At 37.2% G+C, this 13,715-nt stretch overlaps 1 protein-coding gene across 4 annotated transcripts in view; it reads left to right on the forward strand.

Moving 5' to 3' along the window:
- Positions 1 to 13,715, forward strand: part of MYPN (myopalladin) — a 144,248-nt gene that overhangs the window by 26,675 nt on the left and 103,858 nt on the right. For 3 of the 4 annotated variants that reach the window (XR_010746985.1, XR_010746986.1, XM_066348950.1), the window contains exon 2: positions 8,208 to 9,110. The exons of the other annotated variant lie outside the window; for it this stretch is intronic. Coding sequence is in view for 1 of the 3 variants with exons in the window: in XM_066348950.1 (XP_066205047.1) it covers positions 8,208 to 9,110 (903 nt within the window). In the remaining 2 variants the exon portion in view is untranslated. The remainder of the gene's footprint in view (positions 1 to 8,207; positions 9,111 to 13,715) is intronic. 4 annotated transcript variants of the gene reach the window in all.

Genomic DNA, 13,715 nt, shown 5'->3' on the forward strand with positions numbered 1-13,715 from the left:
ATCCCCAGCGCCCGGGCCATCTTTGCTCCAATGGAGCCTTGGCTGCGGGAGGGGAAGAGAGAGACAGAGAGGAAAGCGCGGCGGAGGGGTGGAGAAGCAAATGGGTGCTTCTCCTGTGTGCCCTGGCCGGGAATCGAACCCGGGTCCTCCGCACGCTAGGTTTTTTTTTTTTTTTTTTTTTAAGGAAGTCTGTGAATTTTTTTGAAGAGGCTTCTTTCCATTTTTATTTATTTATTTATTTATTTTTTACAGAGACAGAGAGTGAGTCAGAGAGAGGGATAGACAGGTACAGACAGACAGGAATGGAGAGAGATGAGAAGCACCATTCATTAGTTTTTCATTGCACGTTGCAACATTTTAGTTGTTCATTGATTGCTTTCTCATATGTGCCTTGACCGCGGGCCTTCAGCAGACCGAATAACCCCTTGCTGGAGCCAGCGACCTTGAGTTCAAACTGGTGGGATTTTGCTCAAACCAGATGAGCCTGCGCTCAAGCTGGCGACCTCGGGGTCTCGAACCTGGGTCCTCTGCATCCCAGTCTGACGCTCTATCCACTGTGCCACTGCCTGGTCAGACCCACATGATATTTTCAACAAGACCTTCCTAGAGCCTACAAAAGAGTCATGCTGAGTTAATATGAATTGAGAAATGTAGTCATGTGCCACTTAACAAGGATATGCTCTGAGAAATGCGTCATTAGGCGATTTCACCATGTGAACACTATCATAGAGTATACTTCCACAAACCTGGATGTGATAGCCTTCTACTTAATTGTATGTGCTATACTTTTATAAGACTGGTAGCATAGTAGGTTTCTTTACACAAGCATCACCACAAACACATGAGTAATTGTAGTGTGAGCCCTGACAGTTGCCTTTTTTTTTCTCGTAATTCAAGTGCCTGACAAGCTTTGATTGCTAAGCATCCACTTCAATTAAGGCTATCTGGAATAAATGTATTGTCAGCCTCAAGATCGATAAAGAGCCAAGCTGCCTTTCCTGCTGAGGAGGCTTTGCTTTAGAATTCTTGGTTGATTTTGATAACTGGCCATTTGGGCTACTTGTTTTTTGTCCTCTTCCCATGCCTTAAATTATGGCTTTTCTTCCTTCCTTCCTCCTTCCTCCCTTCCTTCCTCCCTTCCTTCCTCCCTTCCTTCCTCCCTCCCTTCCTTCCTTCCTTCCTTCCTTCCTTCCTTCCTTCCTTCCTTCCTTCCTTCCTCCCTCCCTCCCTCCCTCCCTCCCTCCCTCCCTTCCTTCCTTCCTTCCTTCCTTCCTTCCTTCCTTCCTTCCTTCCTTCCTTCCTCTTTCTTTCTTTCTTTCTTTTTTTTCAGAGAGAGAGAGACAGGTAGACAGACAGAAAGGGGGAGAGATGAGAGGCATCAACTCATAGTTGCGTTACTTTAATTGTTCATTAATTGCTTCTCATATGTGCCTTGACTGGGGAGTTTCAGCCAAGGCAGTGACCCCTTGCTCAAACCAGCGACCTTAGGCTCAAACCAGTGACCATGGGATCATGTCAATGACCCCGTGTTCAAGCTGGAGACCCTGCGCTCAAGCTGGTGAGCCTGCGTTCAAGTTGGATGAGCCCACGCTCAAGTTGAATGAGTCTGCACTCAAGCAGGCAACCTTGGGGTTTTGAACCTGCGACCTGAGCTTCCCAGGTCAATGCTCTATCTATTGTGCCACCACTGGTCAGGCATATGGCTGTTGTTTTAAATTCACCAATAAAGAGTAAGCCCATGTAAAACAAATCTCCCACCCTCGACCCCAGTTATAACAGAACTCCAAACCCCTTCTCTCTCTCTTTTTTGCTCTCTTTCTCTTTCTCTCCCTGCAACCTTGCTGTTGCCTCCTGGCATACTGTGTATGCTCCAGGGCCTATAAGTAATAAACTCTTTTTTTCTTTAAAGTTTCCTAATGGTTATTGCTGAAGGGCATTTTGTATCATAACTAGAACAAACCGTAAGAGTAGGCCCATCTGTCACATTGGTTTAGAAAGGAGAAGTGTATATGAAGAACCTTACTGATCCAGGCGAGTCTCCAGGCATTTTTAGCTGATATTCATAGCCTGAGACAGTAATGCTTTGGACTAGTACTTTACAACATTACCATGGCAACACCATCATTAACTGATAGGAATGTTTCAGTTCCATTATAATCTTCCAGGACCACCACTGAATATATATATATAAATTATATATACTCCATCACTGACCCAAACATCATTATACACATGACTGTATGCCCAACGGTATCGATGTCAAGTTTTGTTTATATGAACCGGACTCTTACATTTTTAGCAAGCCCTTAGGGATATCTTTTCAGGAAAAATCCTAGGAACAAACATAGAAATATTTAGCAAAGTAAAAATCATTCAATAAGCTTTCTATGTGGCCAAACTAGTATAAATGATTTACGAAAATTTGTCACGATTATTTATATCATATTAATTGTTTCATTTTCCACTTAGGACCATTTCATCAAAACCATGATCTGTTTTCAAGGATAATTAATTATTTTGAAAGTGGCATAAAATCTAAGTACCAATTTTGTAAGAAGCAGAAAGAAAGAAAGCTCAATGTCACCCTGAACATCCCAGATGAAATGTCTAGAGAATTATTATTTTTTTCTTTAAGATTTTATTTATTGATCTTTTCTTGAAGAGAATGGGTAGAGTTGGAAGCATCAACTTGTAGTAGTTGCTTCTCATATGTGCCTTGACCACATATGGTTTCGAACCAGTATTTCAGGTTTCCACAGGTTGACCATAGGTCAGGTTAGGAGAGTTCTTAATTTCCTTTACTGTAACCTACTTCTGGCTCATTCAAGTAAATCATTCCACCACTCACCCAGTTGCTCAGGCCATAAATGTTGGAGTGATATTTGACTCTGTTCTTTCTCTCATATTCCACATTCAATCCATCACCAAATCACAATGGTTCTACTTTCAAAAGCTATCTCAAATCTGACCATTTCCCACTGATAACCACTCATTGATCCAAGCCACCACAATCTCTTGTATAGCACATTGCAATAGTCTCCAAACTAATCTGCTTGTTTCCACATTTACCTGCTTTTACTTGATCCTTTGCAGAGCAGCTATGATTGAACATTTTCAAAACTACGTCATCTGCTTCTCAAACTTTAAAATGGTTTCCCATTCTTACGTTAATAGAATTTAAAGTCCTTGCCATGGTCTGCAAGGCCTTACATGATCTAGCCTGTACCTTTGTGACTTTTCCTTCTAGTCTTTTTTTCACTTACCTCCTGGAACACTGGGTTTGACTCAAACACAGCAAACATTCAAAAGCCCTGGCTTTGACACTTTGTTCTTCCTCAGTCAGGAAAATTCTTCCCCCCAGAGGATCACGTGGTTGACTTCTCCACTGCATCAGAAGCTTTGCCTGACCTTCCTAGTTAAAAGAGCACACCTTCCTTCTTCCCCCACCATTCTTGATTCCCTTGCCCTACTTTATTTTTCTTTTTAACCTTTATGTCTTTCCCACTAGATTGTGAATTCCTCAAGGGCAGGGACTCTATCTTTTGTCCACTATTGAATCCACAGTGCCCAGAATGATGCATAGCAGATGCTTAATAAATATTTATTGAACAAATAAGTGAAAGCTAGAGTTCCCAGAATAGCACTAGGGCTTTGCATGTTTGTTTGTTTTGGGTTTTTTTTGGGGGGGGGGGGGGGGTTAGAAGTACAAATTTTATAACAGATTTTAAACTAATGCTTGAAAGAGAAATGGATATATTTTTGTATTGCTTATTTTAGGTCAAAGTTTTCAGTTTAACAATTTATATATGCATCTCAGAACCCTCTGAGATGGAATTTTATTTATCCTATTTGATAGGTGAGAGCAACTGAGCTTCAGATGCATTAAATGATTTGCTCAAGATTGCAAAGTTATTCAGTGTTGGAGCTGAGATACAAACCCAGGTTTCTGATTATAATCAATTGTTCTTTTACACTTCTGGTATGAAAACAAAATGTAATTCCACTATTTATATTATCCACTATAAATTTGCATTTGAAAGTCACATAGAAGTTGTTTATATAGATATATTTCATTATAAAATTTGCTTATATTTTTTATTTGTGTCTGTAAGTTTGCTTTGTAAATATGATTTCTGTTTATCTATTTTATTTTCTCTTGCAATTATAGAAGAAGATAGCTCTGGCCAGATAGCTCGGTTGGTTAGAACGTTGTCCTGAAGCGTGGAGGTTGCCAGTTTGATTCCCCAGTCAGGGCATATACAGGAACAACTTGATGTTCCTGTCTCTCTCTCTCTTTCTCCCTGCCTCTCTCAAAAAAAAAAAAAGAAAAGAAAAAGAAAAAAAAGATGAAAAACATTATTTAGCAAGATATTCCAATAAACAAAAAGAATTCAACAAGTATCTATTGATCACTTTCTGTGTGCTGTGTGTGCAGAGATGATAGTGTTCAAAACAAAATGAGTTAGACAGAAAAATAAACAGGCAAATTTAACATATTGTCATAAGTACTGTGTTTGAGAGTAAGAAGAGTGAATTTCAGGAGTGCATTGGAATGGTACCCAACCCAGAGAAAAGAAGAAATCTCTGGGGGATGTCTCAGCTAAGAACTGAAGACCATGTAGGACTTGGTCCAGTAAGGTAGTGAAAGGGAGGTGGGGACAGAGAACAACTCAAGCAAAAACAATAGGTATAAAGATCTGAAGGCAACCCAGTTTGTTAATGAGACTACATGTGTTTCAATGGAATGTGGATAATGCTGAATTAACTACAAATCAAAAGTTCAATTTCTCTTCAAAGCTTGTCCTTGGATCAAGTCACTTTACTAGTTCGACTTCCATTTCTTACCATGGTATGTGGCTATGGTTGTTAAATAATAATTATAATAATAATAATAGTAACTACCATTTATTGAACATTTACTAAATGCCAAACACATTTAATCATAACTTCAACCTATAAGATGGCTACTGTTATTATACCTGTTTTATATATGAGTAAACTGAAGCTTATGGAAGGTAACTATCTTGATTTATATACATCAGTGTCAGAACTTGGATTTGAACCAGATCTATCTAACTCCAAGTGTTATGTTAGGTAAAGAAATCCTTTATTTTTATTACCAGAAAGTTTTGTTATCATAGTAATTTCTCGTGATCATAAGCATCAGAACAGGCACACATTTATACATTAATTAGCTTCTTTTATTTAAAAAAAGAGCCTGACCAGGCAGTGGTGCAGTGGATAGAGTGTCGGATTGGGACACAGAGGACCCAGGTTGGAAACCCCGAGGTCGCTGGCTTGAGCCCAAGGTCACTGGCTTGAGCAAGGGGTCACTGGCTCTGCTGTAACCCCCCCCCCCAGTCAAGGCACATATGAAAAAGCAATGAATGAACAACTAAGGAGCTGCAACAAAAAATTGATGCTTCTCATCTCTCTCCCTTCCTGTCTGTCTGTCCCTATCTGACCCTCTCTCTGTCTCTCTGTGTCTCTGTCACAAAAAGAAAAAGAAAAAAATAATTGCTGAGAGCAGTGGTTATTTACATGAGTATTTTCTAGTTCCACCATAATATAAGTTTTTTAAACGTTCTTCAACACTAACATCACCTTTACCTAAGTATTGATTTTTACTAACATTGTTTGAACAACTATTAATAGAGGCCGATCCTGTTTTAAGGCCTTTGCATTCATTATGCTATTAATTTTCATTCCCTTGGGAAATATTCATGTTTTACAGATGAGGAATCCCAAGTTCAGAGAAGTTAAGTAATTTTATCAAAGTCACACAGCTGCTGAGAGATGAAGCTAGGATTTGAAAACAGATCTGATTTCAAGGCTCATGCTCCCTCCATGCTCAAGATAAAACCATTTTAAAATAGAGACAAAGTTACATTAAAATGCAATATGCAGTAATGTCTAATGAATAGAAAGAAGGCCATCCTAATTTATAAAGCACTTAACTTTCTTGCTCACATATAAATATATACAGAAACTCAAACTAGGTTAATGAAATAGTTTATTAACAAATGAGAAAGACTTTCAATCTGTACATTAGTTACATTTTCAAATAGCATTTTGTACCTGATTTCATATATCTTTAACTGTTCTTCTACATAGTTAATGCACAAATGAGACAAATATTTCATTGGGATATAAATTATACTTTCCTATACTGGTTTGTATATCATTTATTTTTATACAAAATTTAAAATAGCCATATAGTTCTATTTGATTATATAATAATTTAATTAACTAATTTCTTATTAAACATGGTTCTAATTTTTGATATTATCATCTGTGTTATGATGAATATCTTTGTAGATAAATCTTTGTACCCATCCTATACCTTTGTATATTAAATTAGTTTTTCTTTCTTGGCCCCCCTTTATTTTTTTAATTGAAATTATTGGAATGACATTGGTTAATAAAATTATACAGGTTTCAGGTGTACAATTTTATAATACACCATCTGTATATTGTGTTGTTTGTTTGCCACCTTAAGTTGTCTCCATCCATCACCATCTATCCTCCCATGACCTCTCCTACCTCCTTCCACCCTAATTAATCTTTTTAAAGACACAATAGACTTCACCCAAACAAGTGGACCCAGTAGTGGCAATCTCAGGCTGTGACAAGTATGTGGAAAAATATTTTGCTGTAGGCGATCATTTTAGCCATCTCTAATTGCCCTCTCAAGGTTACTGCCTACTTTGCCAATTTAGAGGTTAGTTTTGGATAACACTCTAAAAGCTTGAGAACTAAGGCAGTTCCTAGGAAGCCTTATTTGTGATATGTGAGGCTATCATATGAGGGATAAACTGAAATAAGTTTTGTCACAGAATCTTTAAAAAAAATTTTTTATTGATTGATTTTAGGAGAGAGGAAGGAAAAGAGAGAGAAACACTTTGTAGTTTCACTTATATGCATTCATTGGTTGGTTCTTGTATATGCCTGACTGGAGATCAAACCCATAACCTTGACATATTGGGATGATGCTCTAAAGTCTAACCAACTGGTTACCCAAACAGGGCTGTCATAGAATCTTAAAGCCTGAAAAGATTTAGGAGATTACTTTGCTCTCCATCTTCCCAACACAAGGCCCAGGACTTAGTAGCCAAGAATGGTAAATAGTTTTCATCTCCATTACCATCTCTAATTGATTGCTGGTGGCAGATGGAGTGGAGTGTTAAGATGGACAAGGTCAATGGGAAGAGTACTGTAATCTCAGTTAGCTGCATCTTTTAAGAAGGAGAGAGAGGAGTCACAGCTAATGAGTCACAAGTTTGTTATCCTTCTAGTAAGTGTGTGAATAAATAAATAGATATAATATTAATAATATATAATAGGTTTCCATTACCAAAATATCTGGTCCAGGGACTTAGAATTAAAGTTATTATACCATTTTCTTGAGACATTAAAAAGTATTTATTTTTTGAATCAGTAATGTATTCATATAATTAAAATTCAAAAGTCAAGAAAGAGTATACAATGAAGAGTGTCCTGTCTTGTCCCCCATTTTCCTGTCTCCCATATCCCCTCCTCATCAATGTTATTTAAGAGATATTTTAAAACATAAGGTCTAACTCATATTTTTCTAGAAATTAAATTAATTTTACCTTATTTGAAAAGACTAAATTATTGTAGTTTTCAGGAGCAGATTGAACCCACAAACAGTGAATTTAAACAACTCTTTACAATTAAAAAAATAAGTAAGGATTGTTTATTTTCATGAACTAGATCAAGTTTACATTTTCACTAACCTGTCAAGATTATGTTGTCAATATCTTTTAATTTTTATTATTTTATTACATTCAAGGTTAAGGGGAGAAGATAGCAAATTTCTGTTTGTATATGAAAGTACTTTATAACTAAAAGTCCTTTACAAAAATTATCAAATTATATTTAGAAATTGTATTTAATGTATTTATAGTTATAGCATAGCTTTCACAGTTGAACTTGTATGTAAAGAAGTTAATAAAGTGGTAATACCTATGTTTTATTTCAAATTTCAATAGGATCTCATTCAATTCCTCTTCATTTTACAATTTGAGAATAATCTGTCTTTATAGTAAATTTTGCATAAGTTCAAAATTAAGCAATTTTGAAATTTCAAGCTTTAAGTTCTTAAGAATCCATCATGTTGTAATAAACATAGACTTGTCATTCCCTGGAAATGATCCAAACTTACCAATATTATTACTTTGTCACAGCATGCAAGACGACAGCATAGAAGCTTCTACCTCCATTTCTCAGCTTCTGAGAGAAAGCTATCTAGCAGAAACTAGGCATCGGGGAAACAATGAGAGGAGTCGAGCAGAGCCATCCTCCAACCCTTTCCATTTTGGCAGTCCTTCTGGAGCTGCTGAAGGAGGAGGAGGCCAAGATGACCCTACAGATCTTTCAGCCTTTCTGAGCCAAGAAGAATTAGATGAAAGTGTCCATCTGGCAAGACTGGCCATCAATCATGACCCTTTGGAGAAAGCAGATGAAGCTCAAGCTAGAAAACATCTTTCTTCTGATCAGATGAAACACCCATCGAAGTCAAGTTTTGACCCTAACTTCTGCCAGGATAACTCCCAAAGTCCTACCAGCTATAAAGAGAGGCCCCAGGAGGCAACAAGGCCACAGTATAGTTCTGAAGCCCAGTCCAAAAAAGTGTTCTTAAATAAGGCTGCTGATTTCATTGAAGAGCTGTCCTCCCTTTTCAAAGCCCATAGCTCCAAAAAGATTAGACCAAGGGCCTGCAAAAACCACAAGAGCAAATTGGACTCTCAAAGCAAAGTTATGCAGGAAAATAGCTCCGCTTTCTCAGCTCTGTCAGAAAGAAGAGAAAGATCTTCTGTTCCCATCCCTATCCCTGCAGATACTCGGGATAATGAAGTGAATCATGCTCTTGAACAGCAGGAAGCTAAGCGGCGTGAAGCTGAGCAGGCTGCCAGTGAGGCAGCTGGTGGAGACACCACCCCGGGGTCTTCACCTTCATCCCTGTACTATGAAGAGCCTCTGGGGCAACCTCCCCGCTTCACTCAGAAGCTGTGGAGCAGAGAAGTTCCCGAAGGAACCAGAGTACAGTTGGATTGCATAGTGGTAGGAATTCCACCACCTCAAGTCAGGTAAAAATACCCCATCAGTAACGCTTAGTAGTTGCTTTCCATCTACCATAATTCTCCTAAGTTTATCGTTTAAATAAGTGGCTTCAAAAATTATATACTCCCTTTGAGAAAAACAGAATTTAAAGCAGCACTCTCTAATAAAAATACAATGTTAATCAGGGCCGTGCAATTAAAATTTTTCTAGTAGCCACATTTTTAAAAAAGTAAAAAAAACTGAGCAAAATTAACTTTTAAAGTGTATATTATTTAACTAATATTTGGAAACATTGTCATTTCAACTGTAATTATATTATTAGTATGATAGTTTATATTCCTTTTGTCATATTAGGACTTCAAACTCCACTATGAATTCTTCCAGTACATCTCAATTTGGCTACTAAATTTTCCTAGGAAATAATCTGCATTTAGATTTTATAAAATGTAAAGTTGAAAAGTAGATTGACATACATAAGTTGCTCCAAACATACTTAAAATTTTTTTTTCATACTTAAAATTTTTTAATAACTGAATTGAATAATAGGTTTTTAATTAAAATTAAATATAATTTAAAGTTCAGTCCCTTAGTTATACTAGTGACATTTCAAGTCTAATACTACATGTGGCTAATGAGTATGGAATTTCACAGTACAGGTTTATAAGCTAAAACTTAAAAAAAGAAAATATTTATGATCTATACTCAATAAATACCTGTGATATTTTTTTAGTTTTATTTTTTTAGTTTTCTAATTTTAAAAGAAAGCCAAATAATAGAATAAAAGCTGATATAATAAGAATGATGCTAAGATCAATTTAGAGTTTCATTTTTTGTATTTATTATACACTTTTTGATATCAGCTTAATGAATACTAGTCTTTTTTATTTTTTTACAGAGACAGAGAGAGTCAGAGAGAGGGATAGACAGGGACAGACAGACAGGAACAGAGAGAGATGAGAAGCATCAATCATCAGTTTTTTGTTGTGACACCTTAGTTGTTCTTTTTTTTTTCTTTCTTTTTTAACTTTTTTTTTTTTTTTACAGAAACAGAGAGAGTCAGAGAGAGGGATAGATAGAGACAGACAGATAGAAACAGAGAGAGATGAGAAGCATCAGTTTTTTGTTGCAACACCTTAGTTGTTCATTGATTGATTTCTCATATGTGCCTTCAGCAGACCGAGTCAACCCCTTGCTCGAGCCAGTGACCAAGCTGGTGAGCTTTTTTTTTTTTTTTTTTTTCTCAAACCAGATGAGCTTGCGCTCAAGCTGGTGACCTCGGGGTCTCGAACCTGGGTCTTCCGCATCCCAGTCCTACGCTTTATCCACTGCGCCACTGCCTGGTCAGGCAACACCTTAGTTGTTCATTGATTGCTTTCTCATATGTGCCTTGACCGTGGGCCTTCAGCAGACTGAGTAACCCCTTGCTTGAGCCAGTGACGTTGGGTCCAAGCTGGTGAGCTTTATTCTCAAACCAGATGAGCCCACGCTCAAGCTGGTGACCTCAGGGTCTCGAACCTGGGTCTTCCGCATCCCAGTCCGGCTCTATTTACTGCGCCACCGCCTGGTCAGGCAATACTAGTCTTCTTAATGCCCAAGTATTTACAAGTATGTCAGATGAGTAGAGAGGATTTTTATCTTTTATGTGCTTTTCTGTGAAACAAATGAAGCTTAAGTTTCAGGGATCCTCATTTGCATAAATTATAACTAATTTTGTGTTCCAATTTTGTTTATTTTTTATTAAGTGAAAGGCAGGAGTGGGCAAGGAGGCAGAGAGACAGATTCCCGCATGCACCCTGACCAAGATCTACCCAGGAAGCCCCCTACCAGGCAGTGCTCTGCCCATCAGCACTTGAGGCAAGGCCATGGAGCCAGTAATACAGTTCAAGTATTCTATTCACATATTATTACATTATAGTATTAGAGGCAAATGTCATCCTCAGCGCCCAGTGCCAACTTGCTTGAACCATTCCAGCCATGGCTGCGGGAGGGTAAGAGAGAGAGAGAGAGAAGGGGAAGGGACAGGGGTAGAGAAGCAGATGGACAGCTGGGCTGATGCTTCACCAGCCAACCAGCATGGGCCTAATTTTATTTCAATTTTTATGTTGTCCTTTCACATTTATGAGCTTCAGGCCCCACAAAATGTGAATTCAGCTGTAGCCCCAGGGTGACATTTGCTACCTCTAATACTATAATGTAATAATATGTGAATAGAATGCTTGAACTGTATTACTTTTGTAGATAATTACTGGTATTCAAAGCCTGTAAGAGTTACTGTGACTCCCTACTACCTAACTGCTACCAGAACATGACTTCATTACTATTTAACACTTATTCTAAGTAAGTAAGCAGGTACTCAGAATTTTCTTATAGAATATTCATATTATAAAATAGCAATGGTATTAATATTAATATTTTTATTTATATTTGCCTATTGATTCAAGTTTAAAGACATATTCATATGTTGAATTTTGCTTTTCAAAGGCAACATAACGTAAGGTGATATTAAATATTATTTCTACAATGGCATATAATTACTATATGGTTACATAAACTACCTTCTTGAGGGCAGGGGTTCTGTTGTTTTACCTTTGTATCTTGAGCACCAAGATACAGGCCAGAGCACAGCTTCTGGCTTATAATATTTACTAAGAAACATTGAGTAAACTAATACATAAAGAAAGATGAAAAAAAAAGAAAGATGAAAACAAGAAACTCAGCTCAGGTTTAAATTAGGATGAGATAATTGGCTTAAGATGTGGCAAAAGGTTGAAACTGAACAACACAAAGCAGTGTCTGCCCTTCTACTCTGAGCAGGCCTGATGACACTCCCTGGGACTCTGGTGAGATGTCACCACAGAACCAGGATGGATACCAGTCAGTGGCCTCTGGTGAATCTAAGTAAGCTGGTGAGCATTCAGGCTATGACACAGATACAACTTACTTAGATTAGTTTTACCCAACCCACTAATTTCTGGACATAGATTGGACAAAAAAAAAATAGACCAGATTATTCAAGATTCATTCTCTCCATTTCTTAATCATGAAAATCTCAAAACCATAAAAGAATTCGGTGTTCCTGTGAGAAAAATCAGCCAGGAAGAACTGTAAGATCCTATTTTCCCCCCAACAAAGTAATCTGGTGATCACTCAAACACTACTTAGCTAGCCAACTATAAATTTACAAATTTAAAAGTAAAAAAAAAAAAAAAAGGTACACAGTTTCCATGAAACAATACTAATTTTACCTAGGAAGAATTTCTTTACTGAGAGAATTCACATCTGCTTCCCAACTACTGGTTTAGTGCCAGGAAGTTCATTGATATTCACTAAATATTTTCTGAATAAATTAGTACTTAATTTAATGACTACAAATATATTAAGAAAAAATTTAGACTTTTCCAAATATACTATTAGCTGTCGTTATTTTTCTAAGCTTAGAATTTGTATAGTTCTAATCCAAAAGCAAATATTTATTTAACTTTTACTATATGCTCAGCACTGTGATCAATAAAATGACAAAAACAATATAGATACATGTCCTTGCTCTCAAGGAGATTGTTATCCAATTAAAGAAATCACCCTAATTTTTTATACTATCTACCATTAGAACTGTCAGGCTTCAGAGAAGGGATAGAAGACTAGAAAGGTCACAGAAGACTTCAGAGACATATTTCAGTTTTAGTTAAACCTTGAAGAGTGAGTAGGATTTGGGTAAAAATTTACTAATTCTTTATTTCATTCATTCAGCAAATACCTATAGAGTTACTAAAGTGACTCATCAGGAGTATAAAACAAGTGGGTGTCATTGTAGGTCAGGGACCTCGTATTGAAACCAAGTCTAGAACTATTCTGAGAGGGTAGCTCAAAATCTAACAGAGCAATCAGACAAAGGTAATCAAAACATTGCAATATCATGTAATAAGGGCTATAATAGAAGTATGTATAGGATACAATGGCAACTCAAAGTAAGATGTAATTACTTTGCCTGGAGTGCAGGATAAAAGAAGAATTAACGCGGGAAGTGCTACTTCAGTTTGAGGAGACGAAGGGTGGAAGAGGAAAGCAAGTGCAAAGGCCCAGAGACAAGTGTTTTCAGGGAACTGTAAGTACTTGGCTATGTGAAGAACATGGGGTAACAGATGAGAAAAAATGAGGGAAAAGACTGAAGAAGTAGGCAGAGGGATGGGTTTGTTTTAGGCCAGGTACACCCACCATGTTCATATGAAGGTACAGACAAAAGAATTGTAATATTTTTATGAAACAGGGAGGAGACTGATATAACTAGAAAGGGGAGTAGAGTCAGTTGATTTTGAAGAGCCTTGAAAGCAAAGCAGAATAGTTTAGATTTGGTTTCAAAACCAAGTGGAAACCATCTACAGTTGTATATAGGAAAGTAGTATGACAGGGAGCATTAAGGTAGAATTAATCTGGAAGAATGAGTTAGCCCCAAAACTAATGGAGCCATGAAGCCATTTAGGAAGCTATCCCAGGCATCATATGCTCTGGTAAGACTGTAGTGCGGGCATTGTGAACTCAGAGAAAAGATGTGAGTAAGCAATATTGAGGAGAAAATCAATCAAGCCAAACTGGTGACAGACTAGCTAGGAAGGATCAGTAAAAAAATCCACAAG

This window comes from Saccopteryx leptura, chromosome 9 (assembly GCF_036850995.1).
Source record: "Saccopteryx leptura isolate mSacLep1 chromosome 9, mSacLep1_pri_phased_curated, whole genome shotgun sequence".
NCBI classification, from domain to species: Eukaryota; Metazoa; Chordata; class Mammalia; order Chiroptera; family Emballonuridae; genus Saccopteryx; species Saccopteryx leptura.